Below are 23,140 nucleotides of genomic sequence, written 5' to 3'. Positions count from 1 at the left end.
CGGTAAGGCAGAAACGCGACACTAGGCGGGACTGGCCCTGTTCCCCCCCCCCCCCCCCCCCCCCTCTGGGCCAGTGGGGGTGATCCCGGTCCCCATCCTGTGAACCATCAAAGCACCACAACACCGGCGAGAGTCCGCTCACAAGATGGCGGAGACCACATGGCAACTCGGATGAGTGAGCCCCGGACATACCCTCCTCTCCTACAGGCGGATTACCGACCACATAAGAGAGGGAACCGGCGAGTTAACGCCAAGCTCCCACAAGCTAGGGAGGAGCAGCATCAAAGTCCGACATACTGGTGGGTACTGACCCCGAAGAAGGGAAACCTTATAAAGCATTGAACTACCCTGCCACACCCCCCAGCTCCCCTGGGACTTTTCACATGCTCAAGACAGGCACCCGGCTGGGTGATACTTATACACTGCCACCATACAGGACTATAAGAATAGTTGCAGCCATTAAGCACTCTTCCTTATTACGGTACCCCACACTGCACACTGACGGGTTGGGTCGTCTTGCATGCTGACACGGACTCTCGCCTGGATGACACAGGGCCAACATGGGGTGGTCATTTTCAGCGTTGAAGCACAATCTCTATATGTATAAGCAACCTCTATGTCTTAGATTACTGTCATGGCAATATAACTACTATCTACTAGTTGAGTTAAACGCAATTTTAAACTAGCATGTTATCCCATAAAGCGACACTTATTAGCTTGTTATCTTTATGTAATATAAAAAAAAAAGTGCATTTTCTATCTACCCCCCACTGTAACTAATGTTTAGAAATCAGCATATGGAATGCCGTTGGGGTACCATATGTATGCCTGTAACCATTATAAGAACTGCAAAAATAAAGAATTAAAAATGAAAAAAATTACAAAAAAAGTGTGTACAGAGTTTAGTGCTTATAAACATTAAAATCATAACTTCAATTGTTCCAAACCATACAGTATGCAATGGGTTTCGCCAAAGTACCCAAGTCTGCATCAATTTGTTTAATGCCATGTGTTTGGTAGACCAGACAGAAGTATGCTACCAGTAGCCGGTGAGGTACGGTCCCCCTCTGCCCTACCTGTCCCTGTCTCCTGCTTCACCCCTCGGTCCCTCTCCCTTCGCTTCCCCTCCTTTTGTTATACCTCTAGCATGGGCAGTCTCGTTGTCTGCTGTGGCCACGGAGAGCGATCAAGAGGCCCAAGGCATATGGTTCAGTCATGCGGTGCTAGCTTTGGTATTTTGTTTAATGACATTATAAGAAATACCTCCGTATTTTCGAAACACTTATGAGGATACCCTCTGCGATTTTTGTTGACAAGAGGGTAGCGTGGGAAACTCATGTGTAGGCAACTTGGACGTGTGTCGGGATCCGCCAGGTCCCCGATTGGCACCCCGGGAAGCTATCCGCTTCTGCCATGGGATGTCAGGACCCGGAGATCCATGTTAATAAGTGGAGCCGTCCGCCTAGCGTTCCCTGAACCAGTACCTGCCCAGTTCTCCACCTAGTCCACCACGACCTCAGCCTCTCTGTAACCCAGCAAACCAGCCTATGGCCCCCTATGTATTTGGCCCCCACGCGTTCCCTTAAAGGGACACTATGTCACCTGAACAACTTTAGCTTAATGAAGCACTTTTGTGTATAGAAGATGCCCCTGCAGCCTCACTGCTCAATCCTCTGCCATTTAGGAGCTAAATCCCTTTGTTTATGAACCCTAGTCACACCTCCCTGTATGTGACTTGCACAGCCTTCCATAAACACTTCCTGTAAAGAGAGCCCTATTTAGGCTTTCTTTATTTCAAGTTCTGTTTAAGATTTTCTTACCCCCCGGCTATGCTAATAGCTTGCTAGACCCTGCAAGAGCCTCCTGTATGTGATGAAAGTTCAATTTAGAGATTGAGATACAATTATTTAAGGTAAATTACATCTGTTTGAAAGTGAAAACAGTTTTTTTTTTTTTTTTTCATGCAGGTTCTGTCAATCATAGCCAGGGGAGGTGTGGCTAGGGCAGCATAAACAGAAACCAAGTGATTTAACTCCTAAATGACAGTGAATTGAGCAGTGAAATTGCAAGGGAATGAGCTATACACTAAACCTGCTTTAGTTAGCTAAAGTAATTTAGGTGACTATAGTGTTCCTTTAATACGCCCGTTCTCCCTGCCCACAGCGGGCCTGTGATGTTGTGATGTGGTGGGGCTGAGCAGAAAAAAGGGGCGCTCTGCTGCGGCTAGTATTACCTGCCTTATGGGGCCGTCTGGCATAGAGGTAACTGGTATATGTTAGGATAGCGTAATGGGGGGTGGGGTAGGGAGGCAAGAGTGAGGGCAAGCTGTTGAAGAAGGCATAGTGGACACAACAGAGGAGGGTAGGGTGCGCAGCCCCGGCGTGACCTTTCCCCAGCCCCCACCCAGTCTGCCTTCCACCGCCCAGATGATACTGTCCTCAAGTGTGGTGAGATTAGATTTCTTCATGCTTGGTCAGCCTTGATGGTGGTATTTTCTGTAATAACCTTCCATAGAAATTTACAACAGAACCAAAAACAGAGGGTCCCATTATTTTAATAGAAGTACAATTCTGAATAATAAATTGGGGTGAATGTTTTGAAAAATAACTTTATAACATTTAAAATTTCGACTTCAAAGGTGATACCCAAGGATTATAAAAAGCCACAGTGAAATTGTATTTGTGAAGTGTATTCAGTGCATATGTCAACAGACCATGCTAATCATACAGTTTGTTTCATAGTGTGCAGGTAGCTTTGACTCACATATCACATTATTGTGCTTTAATGAAAAACCCACACTATTACACCTTCTCACCGTATAGGTGGTTTTGCTTGTAATCTCTAGGAGTTTTTGCTTAGCTCTGCGTTCTGACTCCCGGGCTTCTTGCAAGTCTTGCTTTAATTGCTCAGCTTCCTTTGCTCTAGGAAAAGGGCATAAACAGAACAATATTGAAGAAGAAAAAATAAATTTAAAGAAAAAATAAGAAAAAGAATCCTAAGATCTTGTCTCCTATTTTGGCACCAAGTGTTCCCATGCTTTATAGTGTTCACAATAAAACCGTAAACTTCAGAATTTAACCGCTCTGCTAGTATCGTAGTAGCAAACACAAGTGATCTGCATTCTAATTTTACAAACAATCTTGCTAATTGTAGCCGATTTTACTTTGCTACGTCAATTACTACAGACTATAGATAGGTAAACATCATGGAAAATTAGGTTTTTACAAGCTGCAGTGCGATCGTATCAGTTTCGTGCCAACAAACGAACATTTTCTGATTTAAAGTACAGAGCTCTAAGCTGATGACTGCACACAGTGTATGCTCACGCCATGTAAGAACTTGGATGGATGAGATTTCCTTGTTACAATGTTGCAAATTAAGAGGGTGGTCTTAGTAAGTGTTTGTTTTTTTCGCAAATCAAAATGGTTTGACATAATAAATAACAGTAGCTGCACACAAACCGCGTTCATCACTAGAGTTCAAACTTAAAGGGACACTATAGTCACCAGAACAACTACACTGGTGAGTAGAATCATTCCCCTTCAGGCTTTTTGCTCTAAACACTGTCTTTTCAGAGAAAGTGAAGTGTTTACATTACAGCCTAGTGATAACTTCACTGGCCACTCCTTAGTTGGCTGCTAGAGGTGCTTCCTGGGGCAGTGCTGCAGAGTAAGCCGCACTGCCATTCAGTGTCTCCACCCTCTGCATGCAGACACTCAACTTTCTTCATAGAGATGCATTGATTCAATCCATCTCTATGAGGAGATGCTGATTGGTCAGGGCTGTGTTTGGCTTGTGCTAGCTCTGCCCCTGATCAGCCTCCTTGACAGTCTAAGCCAATCCAACAAGGAAGCATTGTGATTGGCTCAGACCACCACTTATGATGATGTCAGCAGACAGAGGCAGAGCCAGGAGCTGCAGAATTGAATACAAAAGATTTTACTATATTTAGGGAGGCAAGGGGGCTTGGTGGTGGTTTTAACACTGTAGGGTCAGGAATACACGTTTGTGTTCCTGAACCTATAGTGCTGGCTATTATTTCCAAATCATCAATATTACAATATTAGCTTCAGTTTTGCAACGCGGATGTAATTCACTAAACTTATAATCCCAAAAACACAAAAACAGTGACGTTTTCGCATGTTAAAAAAAAAAAAAAAAAAACACATCCACCCACTCCATGGTACTATCAGACACAAATAATGTCAGGTCTCTGAATCAGGCATCATGTAATGTAATACATAATATGTAATATGTAATATTCTTGTGTAATATGTAATATGTAATATTCTTATATTAGAATAAGATTTCGAAAGGAAACAAAGATCATACTTTAGACTTTAAGACATGCTGGAGCACAATGTACAGGAAATTATGATGTCATTATCAATCAAGAGGTTTCAGTGGTTATAGCCAATTATCATGTATTCTTCCTTCTGCACAGGTTTATCATGTGGACCCTAAGCATTCTTCTATTTCTCTGCATCAATATCTCACACACACTCTTTCAGCAACAAAAATGTTTTCCCGAAATAGTCAACTACAGAACTGCAGGACATATTGCATGCTTATTTCCCTTTCAAATCTAGCAATGTATTTTTGAACCTCTATTGCAAGCTGTACATGTTAAATGGATTCCAGGTAATCTTAACAATATACACTGCTCAAAAAAATAAGGGAACACTTAAACAACACAATGTAACTCCAAGCCAATCACACTTTTGTGAAATCAATCTGTCCACTTAGGAAGCAACACTGAGTGACAATAAATTCCACATGCTGTTGTTTAAATGGGATAGACAACAGGTGGAAATTATAGGCAATTAGCAAGACACCCCCAATAAAGGAGTGGTTCTGCAGGTGGTGACCACAGACCACTTCTCAGTTCCTATGCTTCCTGACTGATGTTTTGGTCACTTTTGAATGCTGGCGGTGCTTTCACTCTAGTGGTAGCATGAGATGGAGTCTACAACCCACACAAGTGGCTCAGGTAGTGCAGCTCATCCAGGAAGGCACATCAATGCAATCACAGCATAGTGTCCAGAGCATGGAGGCGCTACCAGGAGTCAGGCCAGTACATCAGGAGACGTTGAGGAGGCCAACAACCCAGCAGCAGGACCGCTACCTCCACCTTTGTTCAAGGAGGAACAGGAGGAGCACTGCCAGAGCCCTGCAAAATGACCTCCAGCAGGCCACAATTGTGCATGTATCTGCTCAAATGGTCAGAAACAGACTCCATGAGGATGGTATGAAGGCCCAAAGTCCACAGGTGGGGGTTGTGCTTACAGCCCAACACCGTGCAGGACGTTTGGCATTTGCCAGAGAACACCAAGATTGGCAAATTCGCCACTGGCGCCCTGTGCTCTTCACAGATGAAAGCAGGTTCACATTGAGCACATGTGACAGACGCGACAGAGTCTGGAGACGCCGTGGAGAACGTTCTGCTGCCTGCAACATCCTCCAGCATGACCAGTTTGGCAGTGGGTCAGTAATGGTGTGGGATGGCATTTCTTTGGGGGGGCCACACAGCCCTCCATGTGCTCGCCAGAGGTAGCCTGACTGCCATTAGGTAACGAGATGATATCCTCAGACCCCTTGTGAGACCATATGCTGGTGTGGTTGGGCCTTGGGTTCCTCTTAATGCAAGACAATGCTAGACCTCATGTGGCTGGAGTGTGTCAGCAGTTCCTGCAAAACGAAAGCATTGATGCTATGGACTGGCCCGCCCATTCCCCAGACCTGAATCCAATTGAGCACATCTGGGACATCATGTCTCGCTCCATCCACCAATTTCACGTTGCACCACAGACTGTCCAGGAGTTGGCAGATGCTTTAGTCCAGGTCTGGGAGGAGATGCCTCAGGAGAACATCCGCCACCTCATCAGGAGAATGCACAGGCGTTGTAGGGAGGTCATACGGGCAAGTGGTGGCCACACACACTACTGAGCCTCCTTTTGACTTGTTTTAAGGACATTGCATCAAAGTTGGATCAGCCTGTAGTGTGTTTAATTTTTGTGTGAATTTGTTGTCAGCACATTCAACTATGTAAAGTACAAAGTATTTCAGAAGAATATTTAATTAATTCAGATCTAGGATGTGTTATTTTTGTGTTCCCATTATTTTTTTGAGCAGTGTATAAGATCATGTGGATGCTGAACCATTAAAGAGTGGTAACAAAAAAAATTGTCCCTTGTAGGTTTGTCTTTCTGATAAGTTCTCCAGATCAGAACTGGAATTCCAAAGTTTAGCTATGTACTTTAATTCAACTCCAGTTCAAGGTCTTTCTCCTCAGTCGTCAATGAAGTGTAACTTTTATTTGTCAACAGTGGATAAATAGACACTACAGTCATACCAAGGTTGCACTGTAAGACATTCTAAGCTTTAATTGTTTCAAAACATCACCCATCATCGTTAAAGAGATGTATGGCCTCTACAAAAAGGAGGACGTGGACCTTCATTTATTTATTGTCTAACCATGATGGAAACCTTTTCCACACATCAATCATTACTCTGTGAGATAAAGATTACATAATTCCAATTATGGAGTAACATCAGTACATTTTACGTTTTATTTAGTTTATTTTTGTTATCAGTAGCTGAATATTGTGCATATATAATTTACACCCATTTAAAGCCTGAAAAACGGAAATAGATAGGGAAGTGGAAGAGGTGGGTTTAAGCAAGAGGGTTAAGAAATGCCCTGTTGAAGAAGCAAGTATTTACATTCTGTCCTTATCCGTAGTGCTCTGTTCGTCGAGCAAGATCTAGAGTGGAAATGTGACTAATATCATAAAGCATAGATGGACAAAATAAATCTAGCATTGACACATATGGTGGTTCGGATGAAAAATACTTGTGCAATGATTGATGTTACTCTGTCTAAATAAGTCTCTGAAGCAGTTTGTCCTGGAGTAAGATTAATGTCAGTATTGTTGGTGGAAACACTAACCTTTACAGACGCATGATAATACTCCCGCCCATTTCAAGAAGGGGAAAAAAGAAAATCTGCTAAATTCTCTCCTACAGCAGACAGATTGTCAAAACCGAAAAAGATTTTGACACAGGAAGCCCTATAACTCAACTCTTACATATATGGTTAGGCAAAGAAACAAAAACTACAAAAATGTTACATATGCCACCAGCATGAAAACCTGTTCATGTTGGAAAAGGCATATCTGAATAATAAAGTAGGAATTCACATGTGTGATTACACTTGTCACAAACGACCATGATGATGATGGTTTAAAAAAAAATGTTTACTGTTCGCATTTAATTGATATTCCTAGCACAAATGATAAAAATCCATGTATTCTGATTATTACAAAAACTGAAGGAAAATAAATGAATTAATAAAAAAAATAAAAAATAAAGAAGACAATTAGTGCTATTGTTTGTGGTCAGAGTTAAAGGGACACTGTAGTCACCAGAATAACTACAGCTTAGTGCACTGATGCATTTGCCCTGACATCTGGACCGTCTGACTGATTTCTGCCTGACCCTTCTTCGGATACCTTTGCCTTGGATTTTTCTGTTATTTTACAGCCATCATGCCATCACTGACCCGACACAATCCTGTTCTTAACCTCAGGATCTCTGTGTATTGTAAGGGAGAGCTGTTATTGCACCTACGTCCCAGCACTGAACACAACCCCAGTGGTTTGTTACACATCTTTTATACTGGATTTATACTTTTGTGCTGCGCAGTACCTTGGTATATATTTTGGGGGGTATTTTCTACTTATGACGTGTGTATATTATATATATATATATCAGAGACAGCGGCAGATCAGAGGCAGAGGCAGGAGCAGCAGAATTGAATACAAGTAAGATTTTACTATATTTAGGGAGGCAAGAGGGAGTCAGGGGGGCTTGATGGTGGTTTTAACACTATAGGGTCAGGAATACATGTTTGTGTTCCTGACCCTATAGTGCTTCTTTAAATTTTGTTGTGACTATAGCGGAGCTGGCTATTATTTCCAAATCAGCAATATTACAATATGAGCTTCAGTTTTGCAACGTGGATTTAATTCACTAAAATTATAATCCTAAAAACACAAAAACAGTGAAGTTTTCTCATGTTAAAAGAAAACACATCCATCCACATATATATATATATATATATATATATATATATATATATATATATATATATATATATATATATATATATATATATATATCTTACTCCATACACACACACACTCACCTACTAGACATTGGCATGTAAATATGACCCTCTGGTAGCTTGCCATGTCAAGTTACTTTTTGACCCGTCTAGTAGCTAGGATCTAAATTCCATTAAAAAAAAAAAACACACACAAAAAAACACTTATTTTGTTTGTTAATAATTATCTTGATTTCATTAAAAATAATTTAAATTATTTTTTTCCCAAGAAAACTCGTTAGAAAAAAATAGATTTGAAAAGTCAAATCATCAGAGAGATCAGTCCACAGAATGGCATGTTGTAGAAAGGAGGTTCAAACTCAGACATTATGTGGAAAGAGAAGACAGACCTAGGAATTTAGGGGGGACCAAAAATGTAGAGAGGCTAGCTAGAACTCCTCCACATCACTCTAAATATATCCCAACATCAAACCGATATGAAGCTTTTCATCATATTCAAATGCCAGGATACCCCCCCCCCCTTTTTTTTTTTTTTTTTAGAAAGGGGAGAACGCAGGAAGGGTTTCATAAGGACCCCATTTGCCCAGAAAAGAAGACAAGGAGAACAAGAAGGGGAAATAGAGTAGGAAAGAGGTTGGAGACAACAGAGAGAAAAGTTAATGAGGAAGTAAGAATATTTAATCTATTAGACAAAATTTTAAATTTGGATTATGAGAGAGTTTTATTAAAGGGTTTTAAATTTTCACCCAGTTGTCCCATGAATAAATGTAATACTTATGTAGAGATCAACAGGATAATGCATAAATTCGGTCTTAAAAAGTTTGTTTATCATTAATCTAGCATACCAACAAAACCCGACACTGATGGGAATTTTAAGCACTCTTTTTAAAAAAAAACATCCAAATGTTGTGTGTAGAAGATATTAAAAAGATCAATAATATAAATAAAGGGAATTTAACATATAAAAAAAAAATGGCCCTAAAAGATCTAAAAAAAAAAAAACGATGCTAGTATCAGACAAGGGGGAAGTGGAAGAGTTTTAATTATGAAAAAAGAAAAATATATAAAATATACTGTGAACTAGAAGATGGAGACTTATAAAAAAAAAAACAAAAAAAAAAAAACTTGATTTTAAGCAATCTAATAATATTCAGGAGCAAAATGTTAAATTTCTAGATGAGGGTCATGATAAAGGTATTTTAGCTCCACAAGAATACCAATTTCTTTTGTTGGAGTCTCAGAGAATAACAGTGTTATATACATTGCCTAAAATTCATAAGAATTCTACCAGTCCTCCGGGGAGACCTATAGTCTCCGGTGTTCAGTCACTATTATCTCCCCTGTCTAAATACATTGATATTCAACTACAAGACCTTTGTCAAAACATGCCCTTCACATCTGAAGGACAATATGAGTCTCCTAAAAATCTTGGAATATTTTAGCTGGGAAGGTCTGTTGCTTATTACTTGTGATGTAAATAGTTTCTATCATCATACATGATAAAGGGATGGAAGCAGTTAGTTTTCTCTTAGAAAACTCAATTTCTTTCCCGGAAGAACAAGTTTTATTTATCTTAGAAGGTATCAAGTTGATACTTTTTAATAACTTTTTTTGGTTTGAAGGAGACTACTGTTTGCAATGCAGGGGCACAGCAATGGGGACCAGGTTTCGCTCCCAGCTATGCTAATCTTTTTATGGCCTACTGGGAACAAGCTTTTATATATTCAGAGCATAGCTGGAAGGAGAACCTGATCCTATACAAACGATATATAAATGATATCTTTATAATTTGGAGAGGAGACTTTGCCTCTGCTAGTAATTTTATTGACTTTTTAAATTTTAATGAATGGAATATTAAACTCACCCATGAATTTAACAGTACCGAGATCAATTTTTTAGATTTGAGTATTTTTATTGCAGAAGGACAGATTAAAACTCACACTTTTTTCAAGCAGGTTGACGTGAATAGTTATATTCAAGATAATGATCTAAAAAAGTATGTATATAACAAACCTAAACTCATATAAAGAGGTGTCCAATATTTGAAACAAATTTTAACTACGAGTTTTATAGAAAAATAAAAAAAAAATTACTTTTTAACCAAAGCTATCAATACTCAGAAAGGATTTTTTTTTTACTGTGGTGATTGCATGGGCTGCAAAATGGAATAAGGGAAAGAAAGAGTGAGACTTTTCATTCCCGTAGTAACAAAACTAAAAAAAATTCATCAATTCTTTTATGACACCAAGAATGTTATAGATGTTCTTGCATGTCCGTGCAGCTTCCAATATGTCGGAAAAACTTCAAGGCCCCTCAAGATCAGGAACACTATTAAAAGAGGATACACCAACCACAGTGTATCCCAACATTATCTGAAACACCACAATAAAGATCCAGATAAACTTGTCTTTTTTATTGTACAACACATTTCAGGCCATTGGAGAGGTAATCGTGTCCCATCTAGTCTCAGTAGAAAGGAGATGAAATGGATTTTTAACTTGGACACTATGAATCCCAAAGGGCTCAATAATGATTGGGAATTAAATGCCTCAATATGAAATTTTTATTGCTTGATTTTTTTCTACGATTTTTATGTATTTTATAGATCTATATGTTTTTTCCATTTTTTCATATGGTCTAATTGTTATTTTTATAAATGTTTTACCCCAAGTCATTTTATATACTTTTTACAGAATTTCTCCCATTAAAAATTTTGATTTAAAATAAATTCAAATTTTTTTACTTCTACACTTTTTAAATCTTTTTTTGCTGTTCCTCTTGATTTTTGAAACTGTTCAAAAATAGATTATACTCTCCCCTTATAGTTTATTATTTGTTTTTATAATTAATAAAGTGTTTCTTTTTTACGGATCTAGGCTTTTTATCTTTATGCTTTTTTGCACATGCGTTCAATGGAACGCATGTGGAACACAAAAGACTTAATTTATGTTTATGGACTGAAATCAGACTGCAGACGTAATTCAACAAGCATGCGCAGAACAGCATACGAACGTCCGACCGAGATTGAGGCTTGGATCTGGAACGCACGGCACGGGCATTATCACACCGCTTCCGGAATTGGTTAATGTCGGGTAAACGCTGGAGAATGGCACAAATTGAAACTTCCAGTCCAATGCTTTAAAGCCTGTTGGCTTATGTCCGTTCATTTATGCACTTGAAAAAGACGAACTTGTCGAAACACGTTGTGCTTTACCTTTTGTTTATTTAAGTGTTTTATTTCTATACACTTGCGCATCCTGGGAATTTATTACCATCTGGATCGTGTAAGCAGTATACTGTGGTAGATACACTTTTATTGATGCCTTTACACCCGGAGCCTGCTATAAGTGGCTCTGGTAAATGTGAGTAGTTCTAGGGAGAACTTGCTATTGATTATTTGTATTTACAATATTACACTTTGCAAGCTTTTATGTCTCCCATATAGACTTGAACTTATTATTTCCTATTGTGAGGATCTACGGCATATAAGTATTGATCGTTCTATTTTTTTTGCACTTCCCACCTTGTATTGTTTGATTGAAAATAATTTTAAAGTAATTAAAAGATAAATAAAAGTGTTCAAAGTCAGCATCTGGGCTTGCTAGTGACATCCATGGATGAACAAAGATTTTACATGTTTTAACAGAATACACTGCAACTTAGCTGTGTGATACAAAAGTCAATACAAATACAAAGAAACTACCATAGTACACATTAGCCAAAATACATATAGTAAAAACCAAAGAAAAAAGTTCCCTGCGCTCTTTCCACATCCCTACCTGACGCGGGTCACTGCCCTCATTCTCCAAAAATCTTTTAGCCTGTCCAGAGCAGACCAGTACCACAGTACCCTAACACACAACCATACCAAGAGTCTCCTGAACCAACTACCGTAATCTATTTCTAGATATGACCCAATACACTAAATAACGCCCAAGAGTACTTCCTACTATACCAAGCAAAATCTCCCCTGACGGTGTCAACCATTTTAGATTTCAAGGGCATAAAGATGGACAGACCGTTATGACTGCCTAGCCAAATCCATAAAAGTGCAATTTTTTTATATATGCCATGTACACATTTTGCCTTGTTATTTACCTAACCATTTGTTTTTATGATCATGCCATTATGAATGTGTCCTGACTTATCTTTATGCACAGACATTGAAAATAAAGAATTAAAGATAATGAACAAAGAGAGGAAAAATGGGTGGGGTAGGGTAAGTCCCAATCTTTCAGATTCCTTCTACAGGTTCAACCTCTGATGTCTCATAGGGAGAGAAGTGCAAATTCAGGTAAATAGAGGAAGTCAAGCCATGCAATGCAGGTTGAACTTCAATTATTTTAAGACTGCTGGGAAGCAGAGCCCAATTCCTCTAGGGATCATATTTCTTCCACCACATTTAACCATTCTCTAATGCTAGGAGGAACAGAATTCTCGCATGCTGCCAAAACTCAACTGTAAAGCCGGCCAAATGCAAGAATCTAACAGTCAGAGATTGCTTATAACTGGGTCCTAGGCAAGTGGGGTGAGCTGTTTTGTAACAGTTATAATAAGGCAATCCCACTAAATATGAAGAAGTTTACTGGGGCCGTTAAGGCAATGTCAGCGTGTACAGTTGGAATGCGTCCGTCAGTAGGACTGAACATCCAGACAACTACACACGGTGCAGGCATTTAAGGGATATGCTGAACAAATCTGCACATAGCTTTGAGAGCAAGAAGACTTCAAAAGATACTTCAGGATTATTGAGATCATACTGCAAAAGCTTCAAATCTCTAGAATTTGCAAAAAAAAAATTCATAACAAATTTATATATTTTGTCTTTTTTTTTTATTCTATTATTGCATTTTTAAAACTATAGTATTAGTGCTATAAAGCAGTATTAGTTGGGATCATGGTGACTTTCCAATAAGAAAGCAGCACACACTGATGTATGTGACACGGGCTTCTGCGTAAGCCTGAAAAGTTGCTATCTGCACTCCCTTTCCTACCGAGTGAAAAAAAAAGAATAAAAAAAGAAAAGAAAGCAGCACAATCACATTATGTGACATTTGAGAATGGTGCTTCTAAAAACAGGCACGAGTTGGGCTTAAATAAACAGGTGCCCAAAGCTTCTCACAACATTAAAAAATACCGACCTCTTTAATTTACTCTGCAATGTTGTCTAAAATTTTAAACCCCTTTGTCAATATCAGAATGTGCCCAATACTGAATTTTAAGACCTTTTTTTCTTCTTAAATACAGATTACATTATGATAGCTTAAACGTAATTTTTATTCCGTAATGAATTCCTGCTTCTTTATGTTAAACCAACTAGTACCCTGGTAATTGTGGTTAATTAATTATTGCTATTTAAATACTGTTTAGAACAGGTCTTTGACTACATAACATTTTAATATAGCACCAAAACGTTATTAAAACAATTAGGCTTCATTTCATTTTCTGCACGGAGTATGCACAACAATATTAACCTGCTGTTTCCGTAACTGTGTCCATTCAAAAAGATATTCAGAAATAGCTTGAGCTGCTGTAAGCAAAAAAGTATAGTGATTTACATAAACTAGAATGAATGTTGCATTTGGCCGGAGTGAGCTTCTAGTAGCACACTGCTCTATTAAGGTTTTATTGTGACACCGGATGAGCAAAAATGTTAAACATTTCAAGACACGTTGATTTTCTAAATCCTCACAGGATGAGATGGTGGGGATATTAAAGTTGCTCTGTCACGACAATAACACTTTAAAATCTTTAGAAAATGCTCATATTGACTGCAGTGGAATTTCACAGAAATTTCAACACAGCCAAAAGATATCATGTGACAATTCAGGAACTACTTTGTCTTAAGGTGAACTGCAAGGGTGAAAAGGTGGAGCTACTGCCTTCATGTTTTGTCAGTTCCTACACCGTCATTAGCAACAGCTAAAAGAAATAGGCATCTTCTCACACATTGCAAACTTGGTATGGAGCATTGCAGGCACAGACTGGGAAAAACTATCCGAGCGTCGGCCTTGCTGTGTTCCATGACGGGCCAGTGGGGAGATCAAAGATCTCCCTCACGGGCCTACTTGCACAGACATGCGGCTGGGGAGGGAGAGGAAGACCTCTTGCAACTCCGCCGGGTTACTCTCGTGAGATCCGACGTGTTGCCATGGCAATGCCCCCAATCTCGCGAGAGTGAATTCTAGCCTCACAGGCTACAGTTCACACACCACCAGGGATGGCAGCTAGGTCCCTCCCCATCCCTCCCAGGCTAAAGGTAAGAAGGGGGGGGGGGGGTATATAATTCCTTTTTTTTTTTTTAATTTTTTTTTTTTATTTAAGATAAATAAATTTTTATATAGTGGCATTAATCTGCCTTCCCCCAACACACAATCCCTCCTAACCTATACACACACACACACACCCACACAAGTCACCCTCACACCTCCCTCTCACACATACACACATTACCCTCACATTTCACCCCTCACACTCACAGCTAGGGATCGACCGATTATCGGTTTTACCGATATAATCGGCCGATATTCGGTATTTTCGGCAATATCGGTATCGGCCAATAGGGATACCGATATTGGCGATAATACCTCCCAGGACCGCCAGGCTCATTACAAGCCCGGCGGTCCTGGGGGGGCGGGCAGCAAGCGTTTACTCACCTCCCAGCAGCTCCTCCAGCTCCCCAGTGTAAATCTCGCGAGACCCGCGGCCAGCTCTGACGGCCACGGGTCTCGCGAGATTTACACTGGGGAGCAGGAGGAGCTGCTGGGAGGTGAGTAAACGCTTGCTGCCCATCCCCCCGCCCCCCCACCAGCTAAGCCAATGCCACTGGACCGCCCTCCCAGGCAAGGCAACAAACAGGGAGGGGGGACAACAAAAAATAAATTATAATAATTAAACGTATACAAAAAATATTAATTTAATATAAAAATTAAAAAAAATATTTAATAAAAAAATGCCCCCTCACACACATACACTCTATTATTATACACATACACTACACAAACACACTGTGTATATAATTCAGTGTGTTTGAATAGTGTGTGTGTATATAATGCAGTGTGTTTGTATAGTGTGTGTGTGTGTATAATGCAGTGTGTTTGTATAGTGTGTGTGTGTGTGTGTGTGTGTGTATAATAATGCAGTGTGTGTTTGTATAGTGTGTGTATATAATGCAGTGTGTGTGTGTGTGTGTGTGTACAATGCAGTGTGTTTGTATATAATGCAGTGTGTTTGTATAGACACACACTGTACAAACACACACTACATTATATACACACACACTATACAAACACACACACTGCATTATATACACACACACTATACAAACACACACACTGCATTATATACACACACACACTATACAAACACACTGCATTATACACATACTATACAAACACACTGCATTATATAAACACTACATTATATAAACACTGCATTATATACACAGTGTGTTTATATAATTCAGTGTGTGTTTGTTTAGTGTGTTTATATAATTCAGTGTGTGTTTGTGTAGTGTGTTTATATAATGCACACTACACACACACTCTGCATTATGTACATACACTATACAAACACACACACTCTGCATTATATAAACACACTACATTCACTATACACACACTACACAAATACACACACTCTGCAACACACACACTTTGCATTTAGTATATACAGCATTCACTTTACGCACACTACCCACACACTACACAAACACTCTGCTTTCATTATACACACACTAGACAAATACACACTGCATCCACTACACAAACACACACTGCATCCACTACACACACACTAAACAAACACTGCATCCCCTACACACACACTACACAAACATACACAGCTCCCCTGTCTAAACACACTGCATCCACTACACGTGGCATGTATATTTTGTGCATTTACCTTTAGAAATAGTTTTTATTTTCCAAAATGGTAAATGTACAGAATATCGGCAAATTATATCGGCTATCGGCCTGAAAGTTCACAGAATATCGGTATCGGCTCTAAAAAAATCAATATCGGTCGATCCCTACTCACAGCACCCACACACACACACACCCAGTGCACCCTTTACTCACACACACACACACACACACACACACACACTGCTGGGCGGGCTCTCTCACGGTCAAGCTAAGTGGCTGGCTTCTTGGATGTTGCAAAATGCACCAATTTTGTTCTCACCAATTGGGAAACGCTGCTCTACAGCATCCTTCACCTGTCTGTCATCCTGTGTTATTTTAATTACATCTGACATATTCTCACAGCTAACACAAATTAAAACACACCCACACACACACACTACCACCACCAACATCTGTATTCGTATAGGGGAAAAATAGTCCAATTAATTTGCAGAACACATCAGCCTATTTGTTTCCATGCAGCATAGCGGTAAAAAACACAGATATCCCAGCCTAAAATGGCTGCACACGTTAGCACAATCCTTCACCCCATACTATGCATTCACACTGTAAACATATTTGAAAGTCACGCATATCATTGAGGACCACCATCTGATGCCATCTCAGAGGTGGAGTAAGCCGTCTTTGCCCAGGTATATTGTTATTCTATATTTGCTAGAAATTTCTCCAGCACCATATACAGATGAAATATATGACAACCTGAAGGTGAACGTGTTATCTACACATCCTGGGGATGACAGGCTCACTTTACATTGATCTAAATCAGCATTCCTTCAAATCAATATTGCTTATTGTCAACTCAGTCATAAATTATGTTGCACTCTGCTGGAAGGTGCATCTTTCCATTATACTGTTAATGAGAAATTAAGGCTGAAGAAAGAGGTAGAATAGGTCTTCTTGACCTTCACAAACAACACCTACTCACCTTCGCTCTGATTCCTCAGCCATCTTCAGGGCAAGCATTTCTGTCTCAAGTACTTTTTGCTCCATTAGCCTCTTTTCCTCCTCACTACGGATAGCTGTGGCTTTGATCCTCTGCATCTCCTGCTCTGCATCTGCTGCTTTCTGGGCTAAGAGTTTGGCTTCTTCTTCAGTAATTTGAGCCTTCTCTGCCAGCAAGTCTGCAGTCTCCTCCGATCTCATCTGAGGAATAGAGAGAATGGGTAAATACATCAGAGTGCAACTATCTCCACATTTTGCTTCCATATCAGCCAGTGCCATTTTCAACGGATATGTTAAAGATTGGCAAAATTTCTAGTATTACTGTAACATTTTCAAATCTATTTCCACTTCTAATACTAGGCATGAAACAAAGAAAGTCTTGAGTAAAATAAATAATTAAAAATAATAAATATAGAAGATGCATATTAAACATACATATAAAAATAAGTACAAAATACATCTTGATCGTTGTATACACTTGTGTGTGTGTGTGTGTGTGTGTGTACACACACACACACACACACACACACACACACACACGAGTGTATACAACAATCAAGATGTATTTTGTACTTTTTTTTATATGTATGTTTAATATGCATCTTCCGTCCATTAGTACTAAGCCACATTTGTTACAGATCTGTAAATCACATCAAGTACATTATATTCCATAAGAAAGTATCAAGGTTCAACCCCAGAGAAGGAGCTCAATCTCACCAATGCATCATTAGCCATCTGTGCCTCTTCTTTAAGTTGCAGCAACCTTCTCTCAAGCTCATCACGAGTCCTCTCAGCTTCTTCCCTCATCTGCTTTTCCCTTGCCAATCTCTGGCGCTCCATCTGTAAAGATCAAACAAAAATGCATGCATAGCTGGTCAATGAGAAATTAATAACAATGCAGGTAGTTAGGTATTGCCAATGGTTTTACTCTAGAATCAACCAATATTTACAGCAGACAGTACAAATTAAAGTATCGTTTTATTTAACACGAAGAATGCCTAATCCTGTGCAAACGCCATCTTATAAATCTGCTAAAGCCACAGTAAAAAATAAACAAACATACATACATTTTATTTGCACAGCATTTTCTCAACTTATGGTGGATGGTTACTGAAAGAAATATGCTCCATATCTATAAAGCAATCTGCTGATACAGAAAAACAAATCTGTAGTTTTATCCTTTTGCTACATTAGCAAAAAGGGCTGACTGGTTCAAGTTTGGGAATTCAGCTTTATAATTCCCTCTGCAACCTCCCATTGGATGGTACTCAGCAAACCAGTTAAATACAGTGATAAAATGAAATGATAAATGAGGAAATGATAATACACATGGCAGGACAGAAGAATTTGGAAGCAACAAATTCCTCCTTCTAGAAGAGACTATTATAGAACCAGCATTGGAACATACTCCAGACTGTTTCTGGTGAACAAAACTGCTGGATCATCCATACTTAAAATTCATAAATCAATTTAATTTAAATAAGATATTCAAAATCGAGTCCATTTATTTCACAACCGGCATCTTGGATGAGAGAGACTATATCCCAGAAAATGCCTCAGAATCCCCATGCAAAAAGCGAAGAGTATCAGTTCCCAGTCAAGGTATTACCTTTTGTGAAATTATCAACTTGCAACAATCCTAAATATACCCTAAAAAAAAAATCAATTGTTTACATAACCAGACTGCTGAGAGTCTATATTTTAAAAAAAGCCCAGTTATTCATAGATCTTCATGGGCCTAACAAAAAAGGAAAACAAGGTACAAAGGTTTGACTGCAAGATGGCTGAAGTGTTTTAATGTCTACTTATGTGGTCAGTGGAAAATTTTCTGGGAAACAGAGTCTTAGCAAATCCAGACCAATTATGAATTGCCGCCAGTTGGACAACATTATGGACACTTTTTAAACACTACAAATAAAATATTATTGCCTCTGAAAAGACAGTATGTGTGTGCAAGGCGCTTTAGATAATGGTGAAGCAGTGATATCCCTCCTGTTCTGTGATCTAGCTTGTTAAATTACATTTGTTGTACTGTCAAGGGAAGTATAAAATAAATTAATTTAACAAAGTAAAAATAAATATTTTTTTGTAGCACTACAGTATACACACACACATACACACACACACAAGAATTCAAGCATGTTAGGTGAACAGTGACTCCATGTGGCTAGGTCAAGAAATGCAGGAAGATGCAGTGAAAATGATATGTATGCTAGTCAGGCCGAGTCATATGGATGAGTGAGCGGGAGGAGATGAGTGGATGGCTTAGGCCCTGTGTTTGAATGCTAAGTGCTGCGGAGGCGTCACACTGCGACGGCATGCTCTCTCTGATGGCATTAACATTCCTGTCTGGTTGTAACAGCACTTAGCACAGCTGTCAAGATGGGATTGGGTAATTGCAGAGCACATTGAGACACAAACTGCAGAGTGAGGACTGGAACAGCCTCCTGGATGTGCATGTGTGATACTCTGCCCTTCAGCACACAAAGGGAATGAGCAGGGGTTAAGTGTAGTTGAAGAGAGAAGAGTTGTCTGGAAATCAGTCTAATTTCTGAACATGAGCGATTACCATGTCCCTGAGGAATGACAGGTGCAGCTTATGAGCCTCACAAGGCTCTTGTAGGAGAATCCAAGGATGCATAATATTGAGCGACTCTAGCACAGTTATCAGGCAATGTAAGTAATGCAGATAGCACTGCCCACGACTTGCTGTATTCTGTGACTTCAAAAATTACTACAGTACAGATTTAAAGGACCACTTTAGTGCCAGAAAAACACAATAGTTTTCCTGGCACTATAGTGCCCTGAGGGTGCCCCCACCCTCAGGGTCCCCCTCCCGCCGGGCTGGATGGAGAGGAAGGGGTTAAACTTCCCTCTTTCTCCAGCGCCAGGCGGGGAGCTCTCCTCCTCCTCTTCGGCTGAATGCGCATGCGCGGCAAGAGCAGCGCGCGCACCCACCTAGTCTCATAGATGCTCTTATAAATGCTTTCCTATGGATGCTGGCGTCTTCTCACTGTGATTTTTACAGTGAGAAGCACGCAAGCGCCTCTAGCGGCTGTCAGTGAGACAGCCACTAGAGGCTGGATTAACCCAAATATAAACATAGCAGTTTCTCTGAAACTGCTATGTTTATAGAAAAAAGGGTTAACCCTAGATGGACCAGGCACCCAGACCACTTCATTAAGCTTAAGTGGTCTGGGTGCTTATAGTGGTCCTTTAATGGGACGCAGCTTCTCCGCTTGGCTTAATAACCTCCAACAATGGTCGCTTGAAAGGGTAGTCAGTCAGTGTGCAAGAGCCCCCTTACACATATCCAGCCCGATTGATGCCTGACCAGTTAGTTTGAGTTATATTACAGACTTTACAATAATGCACCTGTCTACTGATTATCTTCATGTGCAAACAAAAAATTTTACGTTTTCCAATAACAAAACGGGCACATGGAGATTATTAGCAGGGGTTACTGGAAAATCTGCAATTGAAAGCCTTAATTCTCTCCTCTATTAATATTAAAATTTGTAATACCGAGAGACAAATAACATCTCCATTGGAAGCTTTTCAAATAACTCCTCACTGATCTATTTTATTCTCTTTTAAAATAATTCAATTGATAAAATATCTAAACAAATTGAAAGGGTTATTCAATAGTATGTTTCTTTTGTCGGAAGAAATTAGCTAAACGCATAGGGCACAGGAATTTGTGGTAAATATGGCTCTCCTACTGGCTGTCTCTTGTCAACGTGGAGAAATAAATAGAACAGTGAAGAACATTTGTGATGTGGCCGCACTGTTCATCACATTCAGGTTCCTTTAAAGCTTGCTTTATGAAGTGGTTCGGAAGAGTGAACCTGAATAGGACAGATATTTCAGATCTCACCTGCTTCCTGGCTTTCTCTTCTCGGGCCTGGGATTTCATCTGCTGCACTTCCAGAGAGTCTGACTTCCTCCTGCGCATGAACAAGTCATGGTTCCCAATGCAGAGCTGCAGAATCTGGAGTCCGGCACAAAACAGTAAGAGTCAGAAACTATGTAAGTGCAGAATGCTACCATGCGTGAAAAACTTAATAAACACTGAATATTAAAAGGAAATTATTCCCAGAACTCGGACAAGAAACATCTGATTCAGCAAACTGATGATCTACGGTCAGTACATAGCACTAAACAACAGCTGTTTTAAGGTAGTAAACATGATCTACAGCACTGTTGTGATTTCATAGAAATTTGAATTAAATACCCAAAGCACAATAAAGAAAGTATAAATCACATGTAATAGGATCCTGTTGTACTTTAAAGAGATTGTTACGTCTTCAGTAGCATATGACGATGGTAACTGGATTATATACTAGGTAATTCTACCTTACACAAAGTTAACTCTAGACATGACATTGGCATGATTGTTGCTGGTTATTAGCAATGTGGATTTTAGTTGTGCTCTATTATGAAATTGCATGTAAACCATGAGAGTCAATAAAAGTGAACGACAAAAGAATTGCAGGAATTTTCAGAGATTGATACACTAAAAAAGCCCCACCTGTGTTCACTTGAAACATCAGTTCACATATGTTAAATATTTTAATATTAGCATATTTGGTGTATTAACAGAATATATATGCTAAATACATACACATAATATACACACCTACACTACATCCACATATAAGATTATGTCTAAAGGTAACGGTGGTACACAATTCAAAATGTAAAAGATTTTTTTTAAAAATGCAACACAGGCACCAAATTAGATTTTAGAGTACCAAATGCATACATTGCAATACAATCCTGTAATTCCTTTTTGCAATAGCATTACTTCCTAAGTATTGCATTATTTTAGAACCAGAGGATATTCACACGGATTTAAATCTCTTTATTTTACATTTATTTCCAAGGGCCTCCGGGTAAGGGGTTACAGAGAGCACAAAATATAAATAATGAGGTACAATAGGTATACAGTGAGCTCTGCCAGAAGATTCTATTCAATCATTTGTCATGCTTTTGTTTTACATGCTAAGCAAGTTTATCAATCTGAAGTAGAAAATGGAGGTTGGAAGAAAATAAAACTGGGGGGAAAAAAAATTAAAGATAGTGGCAAATAACTTAGGAAACCGGTGTATGTAGTTATGTTATGTACATAGTACTATTTCAAGCAGAAGTCTCACTTGTTTCCACCGACTTTTAGTCACAATTTCAGCCAAAAACACTTTAAAAGGCACTATAGTCACCAAAAGAACTTTAATTTAGTTAAGCAGTTTTGGTGTATATATCATGCCCTTGCATTGTTTCATTATCTGCCATTTAGGAGTTAAATCACTTTGATTATGCAGCCCTAGTCACACCTCCTTACACACCCTTCATAAACATTTCCTGTAAAGAGTAATCTAATGTTTATACTTCCTTTATTGCAAATTCTGTTGAATTTAGAAATCTTTTTATTCTGCTCTGTTAATAGCTTGCTAGATCATCTCTGCTCATCTCTATATGAGGTTATTAACTGCATAAAGGGTCTAGCAGCTATTAAGGAACTATTACAGAAGGATCAGGAATTAGATGAGCAACACAGCTCATTTATTTTCGAATGTATAAATTTTATACTAATACATAACAATTTTTTATTTGGGAGTAAATTTTTCCTACAGACTTGTGGTACAACAATGGGCACCAGGTTTGCACCCGGCTATCCCAACCTATTTATGGTGGTGTGGGAAGATTCCCGTATTCGCGTTGAACATGGCTGGGTTTCAAACCGGGTGCTCTGGAAGAGGTATATAGACGATGTAATTATCATCTAGGACGGTGCACATTCTGAACTTATTTTTTTTTTTTTTAACTTATATTAATAACAATTTTTTGGGTTTGAATTTTTTTTCAAACTTTCATTCTTCCAACATTAACTTTTTAGATATCTGTTTTTTTATTCGGGATGATCAAATAAAACTTTTTTTAAAATTACTGCTAAGAATAGATTTATAGATTTTAAATAGTGGTCACCATTGCCAGTGGCTTTCAAACATCCCAAAGGGTTAATAAATGAGAAGGAGTAGAAACAGCACTCAAGATGATGATTTTGAGGCAAAGACTGAGTTTCTGGAGAATAGATTTGTATTACACAGGACTAGGGAGAATATACACCACTTGAGAACGAATCCCATAG

At 39.1% G+C, this 23,140-nt stretch overlaps 1 protein-coding gene across 4 annotated transcripts in view; it reads right to left on the bottom strand.

Moving 5' to 3' along the window:
* The window catches only part of NF2 (NF2, moesin-ezrin-radixin like (MERLIN) tumor suppressor), a 103,874-nt gene that overhangs the window by 42,455 nt on the left and 38,279 nt on the right, over nucleotides 1-23,140 (bottom strand). For 3 of the 4 annotated variants that reach the window (XM_063454753.1, XM_063454752.1, XM_063454751.1), the window contains exons 11-14: nucleotides 20,870-20,983; nucleotides 17,710-17,832; nucleotides 16,976-17,193; nucleotides 2,816-2,921 (exon numbers count right to left, since the gene is read on the bottom strand). In XM_063454753.1, the coding sequence (XP_063310823.1) occupies nucleotides 2,816-2,921; nucleotides 16,976-17,193; nucleotides 17,710-17,832; nucleotides 20,870-20,983 (561 nt within the window). Of the gene's footprint in view, nucleotides 1-2,815; nucleotides 2,922-16,971; nucleotides 17,194-17,709; nucleotides 17,833-20,869; nucleotides 20,984-23,140 lie in introns of those variants that run through there. The other variant, XM_063454754.1, reaches the window with a different exon arrangement.

This window comes from Pelobates fuscus, chromosome 5 (genome assembly GCF_036172605.1).
Source record: "Pelobates fuscus isolate aPelFus1 chromosome 5, aPelFus1.pri, whole genome shotgun sequence".
Taxonomy (NCBI): Eukaryota; Metazoa; Chordata; class Amphibia; order Anura; family Pelobatidae; genus Pelobates; species Pelobates fuscus.
Note: the sequence above shows the minus strand (reverse complement) of the source record. Positions and strands in the feature narration are given on the sequence as shown.